We start from the raw sequence: 8,268 nt of genomic DNA, 5'->3' as shown, positions 1-8,268 counted from the left end.
TAGAATTCCTGGATTTTATTAGTTATCTGCATAACTTCATGTTTATATTATAGGAGCTCTCAAATTGGGTGCATAGTTTGTTAATTTGCTTTTGGTAATTACAATAAAATTTTGGAGACTTTTATGAGACATATGATGACATATTGAAAGAGCAAAAGAGGAGGTTACACCATAATAGTCATGCAATGAGTTCATTCACACATTGATAAAAATACTAAGAATTAAAACCACTTGTTTTTTGAAGATGTTTAGCATCTACAGTATGTAAAACCGTATTGAATTGGCATAATGAACCGTTTTCTACGATAACCCGGACTTCAGGATCAATATTTGCAGCTTGCTCCTTCCGAAGCGAAGGTGGCATTTTCATAGGAAATTATGGGAAATTGGCGTCTATGCTAAAGTGAACTTCTAATAAATAACCGACCGCTTTTTATTATGTCTATGAGCTGCCCAAGTCACCTAATAGGTACTAAAACCTACGTATAGCTGTAGCCACATGTAAAGTAGGGACCTCAAGTCGAAGCCCTGCAATTGTCGGAATTGAATCAAACTGGCCGGTATCACTAGTTTTACTTTTTAATTTCTTCCGGCGTCCGATGTTGGACTAGATTACCTCCAAGGTCCCTTCCAACACTGTTATGTTATTACTAGATTGTTACGTTGATGGTTTACTTGAAATCTGAGGTAGGACTCCAGCGGCAAGCACAGCAGAGGCACCTGTAAAGCTCAGTCCCCGCTCCTCCCCTCTCCAGGTTTCAGTAGCCACACCCACTTACACAAATGTGGTGGGTGGGAGGGTAACCCGGTCCCGCCTATCCGGTAGAGCAGGATTTCCTGACTTCAGCTTCGTTAAGCTTGTGGACTTCAACTCCCAGAATTCCCTAGTCGGGTGGAGAGTTGAAGTCCCCAGTTTAAAGTTGCTGAAGTCGAGAAACGCCGCCGTGAAGGCTCCCCTCCCTTGCTCTATTGCGCTTGCGTAACTATGGCGGCGCCCAGTTCGGCGATGGAAGCGGCTGCGCTGGGACCGGAGGAGCTTGTGTGCGCGAGTGGGCGAAACCGTAAAACCGTGCTTTGCCAGCGCTGCGGCTCCCGCGTCCTTTTGCCCGGAGCTGCAACCTTCACACGCAGAGAGGTAGGGCGTATTCGGCCCGCCGCCTGTGCTGTAGTCCGTGGTAGTAGCTAGCCAAAGGGCTCTCCTCCCCCGTGTAACTTTCCGCCCCGGGTGAAATCGGAGGTGCCACTTCCTTGATGGACAGGTGGATTTAAGCAAAGCTAACCTTTCTGAGGATGGAAAATTGTTTTGATTAGGTCCCTAATGGAAAGGGATCCCTTTCCTCCTAGGCCTTCCAGTCTATGGCTGAGTGGGATGCAGTCATGGAAATGAAATATACCTGAAATTAAATCAAGGACCTAGAATCTAGCAGCAACTTGAATACCTTTGCTTGCCAGCTTTGTATTTGATGCCGTCCTGGAGCTCCCCTCTCCATTATGCCAGTTATATGGCTGCTTTCATAATTGTATCCCAAAGTAGCTGGCTTTGGGGTCTCCTCATTTCTCACTCTCAGTAATGCAGTAGCGTGGGTTAGTTTGGCCCAAAGACACACTGTAAATGTGATTAAGTAGAAACTTGAACCAAGGCTACCCATCCATCTCCAATATCCTCACCAATTCCCTACATTGGCTCAGTAATAACAAATGTCTTTTGTTGTTTGACAGCTGTTTCTTCCTGCTATGAAGAAGAAGACCGCTTTGGTGACAAACGGTGACCTAGAAGGGGATGTTTTGCAGGACCACTGGCTAGTCGAGGACATGTTTTCTTTTGAAAATGTTGGTTTCACCAAGGATGTTGGAAATGTAAAGTTCCTGATCTGTGCAGACTGTGAAATTGGCCCTATTGGCTGGCACTGCTTGGATGATAAAAAGAGTTTTTATGTGGCCTTGGACCGTGTTTCTCATGAATGAAATGCTCATAGGTGACCAAAAGTGGCTTCTACGCACCTGATTACACCACATTCTAAATAACTTTCCAAGTTTCTCAATTTGTAGGCTTGAAACATGGCCTCAATATGTAGGCTTCAAACTGGCACAAATGAAATACCCTTTTCAAATGCATCAATGGAAGTGCTTATATTGCTTGTTGAGTTGCAACCCATTTGAACCTGACCAAATTTGGACTGATATTTAATAATGTGCAATTACTGGTATGTGCATATACTTTGAAACACACAATTCCATGCAAATTGGCAATTCAGTTTCCTTAGTGAAAAAGGAAAGATAATCCTGAATTTTGTCCTCTGTAAAATAATAGTGTAATACAACAGGGAATAAGGCTTCTGATTTATTGGGAGAGAAGGAAGCGTACCATATTGTGATGTATGGCTTTCTACTCTGTTCTGGATAAAAGAGTAAACATTTGTGATTTTGATGTTTACTGATATCTAATGTTTACAAATATCTGAATTTTCACTTCATGATCATTGTTAATTAAAAGCCAGTCGTTAGGTACAGGTCATCTTAATTACAAAAATAGTCAAAGTGCAGGAAGTAATAATGGAAAATGGAAACTGAATTTTTAAATTGAATTGAAATCATGCATTTTAATTTATATATTATATGTATTGGAATTACCAATAGCTAATGAAAAAGGGCTCATTCTAATAGGTGTAATCTTACATTTTCTGTATAGAACCTCCATTATTAATCTTTTTTCTAAAGCTACTGTAACACAACTCATTACTGATGTCGCTTGGGATAATATGGTCAATCAATCACGCAGAATCATTTAGTCTAGTTAAGAATGCTATCTGAATGTGGGCCCTTTATTTTTCATCTGTCTAGGAGAAAATAGAGAATAGGCCATGTTTTGTTCTCTGGTTTCTATAATGTACCAAACCGCTCATTTAGATGTCAAGTTTAGAATGTTCTCCCAGGCTTGGGAGTAGGGTGGATATTGAACCAATCAGTTGCCTTTTGTTATATTGTACTTTTTGGCAATATGCCTGCTTTTCTGTTCAGTTTTATGATTCCTTTTAATTTTAATTGTAAAATATCCAGGGTTGTTTGGACTTGGGCTGCCTCTGAATTTCAATAAATAAAAATAAGCTGTGTGAAAGATGGTCAGCTTATTAGCTACATGCCCTTCATAGGATGGACAACTCCCAGGGAAAGGGCATGTTTGTAGCTTAACCTTAACCAAGCTAAGTATGACATGAATGCTGTTAAAATGCTACAGTGATTTTGGTTTCCCTGTATCAATTTAAAAGAAAGTATTGTTAGGTGAGGTTTGTTTTTTCTTTGATTTAAATTTCTCGGGATTCAGTCTTCTCCCCAGTATTCTTAAAGTTCCAGGGGAAATCACTTGAATTTTGTTGTTATACGTTATGTATTGCACTGAATTCTGGAATTTGTAGAATTTTTAAGTGCATGTCTTAGTATTTTAAAAAAAGCATATGTAAGAGCAATCTGAAATGTAATGCAAGTAAGGTTGCATTATTGTGGAATAGACAGGTTAGTCATTCTGTTACAAGTATTTATTTATGGAAAGTTAATATCTTACTGCTTTCTTATTAGTGATGGAGAAAAACAGACTACTGGCTGGTGCCACATGGGTCAGTTGTTTCCATCACTATTTTTAAAAATACATGAAACCTCTGGAGTTCATTTGGAAGTGTTCAGTAAGGTTTAATCAGTATGGTGCTCAGTTATCCATTGTTACTCCAGGTGCCATGAACTTTTATCTCAGTGCCTGAAGGTTGTTAGTATCTGGCTGTATAAGCAAACATATTTATTTTTCCTGTTAAATATCCTACTGCCCATAATGTTCCCACTCCAACCAAACATCAATTCATGTTTGTGAATTGTACATGTATAGGTTTTTCATCTCTGGATATCTGTGTAAAAGTTTGGACATTCAGAAATAAAGATCAGTAGTACACAACATTGACAAAACTTCAGTGACTTCAGTTTCACTGCAGAAGTAGCTTTGTTGCATAACCCATTCTTCAGACTACATTCATAATTTCTAAATGCTGTAGGTAGCAAATATGTACAGAGTAGGAGTGCACAGCTTCCATAGGTGAATGACTATAAGAGACTAGTATTGTGTCTAATTTTACACTTGCATGTCATTTTATTAGCTAGCTGGAGAGCAAGCCTAATTCAGTGAAGAAAATTTGGGGCTAGAGATCTCAAAAGATGACTTTCTGTGTTCTGCTGGATAATTCAGCTGTCATTGCTCTCTTCCAAAAAAATGTCTCCTCCTATTAACCAAGTCTGTTCCCTTGAGTACATTGTTTCCCTGGGAAACAATTTGACAGAATGAAATGTTTCTTCTTGCTGCATAGAGTCTGGTGACATTTCCATGTTAAATATCTACCACATGGTGGCACCAGTATTCTACGAATGGGAAGATACTTGCTGGGAGATCTTATACTAGCGCTGCAAAAATGAAAAAGGGCTTTGTTGAATCCCTAATGCTACAGTAGCAACATTTTTGTCATGTCTGTTATCTGAAATATTGCTACAGTTAAATTAATACATAGAGCATCCTCAAGGAATATTTTTCATGGTTTTTTTAGACAAGTTTTATTAAATTTTTCTTTTACGTACATATTTTATGAACAGAGTATTGACTGGGTCACATCTTTTACAACATAATTATATATTGATTTTTATAATCTATATTGATTTTTATAATCTATTCCAAACTTTTTTGTTTTTTCCAGATACAATTTACATATTTTGTTTTCTGCCATAATATTCTTTTTTCTCTATTATTTTATCTTAATCTCTTCTTAATACTTAATATATAAACAGTATCACTATTCGCCCTTCAAATCCTAATTTCTTAGCATTGCTTCAATTATCTTATTTTTCCATTTTATAAAATATATTTCTTATAATCCCCATCATATTTTTTGGTTATAAACAATAAACTTCATCTTATTCAATTCTTACATTGAAACCCTTTAACTTAATTGATCTTCCACATCTTATCTCTTCTTAATACATAATAAGCAATATCACTCTCCGCCCTTAATTCCTGACTCTATTATAGCATCAATTAATTATTTTATTTCCTCATTTACAAAATATTTCAAAATCCTCATCACACTTTTTTTTACATTTCAATTTTGTATCTTAATTTCAATTATTTTCATAATTAAACCTAATTACCGTGTTTCCCCAAAAATAAGACCCTGTCTTATATTTTTTGAACCCCAAAATAAGCGCTTGACCTTATTTTCAGGGAGGTCTTATTATTTTGGGGCACATGGAGGAAACCAGAGGAAATGGCGGGGACCAGCTGCGCATGCAGTCAAATATTTTCGGGGAGGGCTTATTTTCAGGGAGGGCTTATTTTAGTGCATGCACTCAAAAGCCCGATTGGGCTTATTTTCAGGGGATGTCTTATTTTAGGGGAAACAGGGTACCACTTCATATTTCATCTGCTATTCCATTTTACAATACACAATAAACTTCATCATATTTACTTTTTACATTCACAATTACTATTAATACAGTTCCCTTAGATCTACTAATATATATCTTAATTCCCTTCCTCCTTTCCACCGTTCTTCCCCTTTTAGCCATTTTCTCCTGGTCTCACCAAAATTCCACTTCTTAATGATTTTCTCCTTTCATCCCCTTTTCTTATCTTCTTCTTTTATATATATATATTTATTATATCTTTTCTCCTGAATCCTTTCTCAAACTTCACTCACATAATTCGTCCCCTGCTGTTATCTAATCTTTCCCCATTTCCTTCTCTTCCCTTAGATTGCTTTTTTCTTGGAAAATATTCCGTCCATTCTTTTTTTGCCACTGTAAATCCCAGTGTAATCATCTAACATTTTGCCTTCAATTCTTTTTATTTCAATATCATTTTCTTGTTTCTCATTTATATTCTTTTTCCTGTTTTGTGTGCTCTAATAAAGTTTCTGACTTTTTATTGCCCTTTATTGAGTCACACACGTTTTTAAGCATCTCAATTAATTCCTCACACATCCAAGACTCTATATTATTAGTTTAAAAGATTATTAGTATTTCCACTTATATTTAATTAAAATTTTAGTCCATATAATCTCTTTTTTATTTCTAGATAATATCCAGTACAAATGTTTGTCCAATCCACTCCAACTTAAAGCTTTATTATTATCCACCTCCTTTAGAAGTCGAGACCAAGCAGCTTAAAACAAAACAAATACTCCTTAAAATTTCTCACAGCTCCTGGAGTGATCAAGGTCACTGTTGTAATTTCCTTGAATTTTCAGGTCAATCGTGGTTGTGCTTTCTTTCCACCAGCAGATGTCTCTCTCCAATCCACACTTCTCAGAACAACAAAGTATCCAGTTTACAAAAGTATTTTAAATCCACATAGAAAATACTTTCTCTCAAATTGCTTTTCCTTTGTTTTTAATTTCTCCAAATTCAGTTTTAAATCCAGTTGTAAAGTTTCCTTTCTTGGGCTTTAATATGTTAACCTCCTCTTTGTTCTTTCTTCATACTTCAGAACTGTCAAGATTCTTTCAAAAATTAAAAAATACTTTCCCTCGGGTTTCCTTTTCTTATATTGGATTTAATTTCTCCAAGTCCAATTTTAAATCCAAATATAAAATTATCTTTTCTGGGCTTTAATACTTTGATAATACTTCCTCTGTTCTTTTCCCTCCATTAAAATTCCCAAGTGCCAATTAGCCGCTTATTTCCTTGCTGGGATCTTTTTTTAAAAAAATATTTTTTTAAAGAAATTTCCTTTTTTATGTGTGAGTTGGCCAATCACTCACCCAGTACCAGTACTCCGTCCAAACACCGCTCCTACACAAACTCTTATTCTAGTTGCCCCAGCTTCAAAGCAGTCGTATTTAATGGCCGCCACCAGATCGAAGAGCTGCCTCCGACCTTCTGAGGAACTTGCCTGTTCCTTTTAGTCGTCCGAGGCGCCTCTCCTTCTTCACCGTCCCTACAAGACGGTTCTGGTCCAAAGACCTCCCAACAGCGGTTTGTCTGGTTGGATTTTCGCCGGGCTCATTGGAGCCTGCTAATTTCCAGCCAGTCTCGCCGTGATGCTTCCGGTTTCTCCGGAATATTTTTCATGTTTTGTTGTCTCAGTAACTAGGTTCACCAAACATGCTAAACCAGAAGTAGAATAAATAAGTTTTAACATGTTACATAAATCCATTATTTATAAAATGATTCTTGGGCCGAATTTTGAAACAGAAATCAACTATACATCACATTTTTCTGCTTGACAAAAACAGGTTTCAGATTTTTGCAATAGATTTTAATACTTTAAAAGAAGAGGAATTAATCTGATACACCATCTCAGTCCACATGGCAAACCAAATTTACAGAATAAACTAAATTGCAGCATACATGAAGCAGTAAGAGGAATTTTGTCATATATGTCAGATGCAAATGAGAGGTACATTGCTTGCTAGCACCATGATAGATACAGTATCAGGAAGTGCAAGGCAACTGGAGAATTCGTGGTTTTGTTTTTAAAAAAACTTAAATCCTGTAAACACTTCAAACATATTAACCTCTTATGTAATGTATGGGGGTGATATTGTAACTGGCTATAGGAAGAAATAGACGTATTTCAACACTTTGCAGGTTTTTTTAATAAAAAATAAAATTCTGGGAAAAGAAAACACTCTTATAAAGAAAACAATTCACAAAATGATAGTGCAGTGCTTTTGAAAAGGGATAATGATTTTTATGTTCATTTTTGTTATTTTCACATTTTTAAAGGGCTGCATGCTGAGCTTCCTATTGTGATAATAGCTTTTTTAGAAATAAATGTCTGAAAAATTTTAAAAATCCTCCTTTAAAAGTGCTAAAAATGCTGCCATCTAATGACCATAATCTTTGCAGTATATTCTATAGCAATTCAATTACAAATGAGAGCATTAAATGACATCAGTCCTATTTTTTTTTATTGTGGAAAATATTGTGAACTTTAACCTGTGAATGTAGTTCTTTTCTACAATACTTCGGAGTAGAAATATTTGAATCTTGCACAATCAGATTAAATCAAATATTGTATAATGAATAACAAATGAACTTTCCTCCTGCAACAAAACAGTCATCTTGCAAGATCCTAAATCTCAAAGTTATTTTCTAATGAACAAATTAGAAATTAATTTGAACAAATTAAAAGATTTTTTTTTTAAATGTACTTTACAATTAGAATAATTTTATTTGCTTGGATGAAAGGTGTTAAAAAGATGCTTGTATCTAAGTCAATAATATGATGGTGGAATT

At 36.0% G+C, this 8,268-nt stretch overlaps 1 protein-coding gene across 1 annotated transcript; it reads left to right on the top strand.

Annotated features, from left to right (window-relative positions):
- Positions 1–798: 798 nt before the first annotated feature.
- Positions 799–3,940, top strand: RABIF (RAB interacting factor). The gene is made up of 2 exons (XM_034414150.3): positions 799–1,135; positions 1,720–3,940. Exons 1-2 carry the CDS (start codon positions 986–988, stop codon positions 1,963–1,965), a joined length of 396 nt encoding a protein of 131 aa, XP_034270041.1. The 5' UTR covers positions 799–985; the 3' UTR covers positions 1,966–3,940.
- Positions 3,941–8,268: the final 4,328 nt, after the last annotated feature.

The sequence above is a fragment of the Pantherophis guttatus genome, chromosome 3 (genome assembly GCF_059756535.1).
Source record: "Pantherophis guttatus breed Tessera chromosome 3, ASM5975653v1, whole genome shotgun sequence".
In the NCBI taxonomy this organism is placed as follows: Eukaryota; Metazoa; Chordata; class Lepidosauria; order Squamata; family Colubridae; genus Pantherophis; species Pantherophis guttatus.
Note: the sequence above shows the minus strand (reverse complement) of the source record. Positions and strands in the feature narration are given on the sequence as shown.

Excerpts from the sequence above, each read along its gene's own strand:
- RABIF (XM_034414150.3), top strand. The coding sequence starts at position 986 with ATGGCGGCGCCCAGTTCGGCGATGGAAGCGGCTGCGCTGGGACCGGAG. Across the intron at positions 1,136-1,719 it reads CAACCTTCACACGCAGAGAG|CTGTTTCTTCCTGCTATGAA; the intron begins GTAGGGCGTATT and ends GTTGTTTGACAG.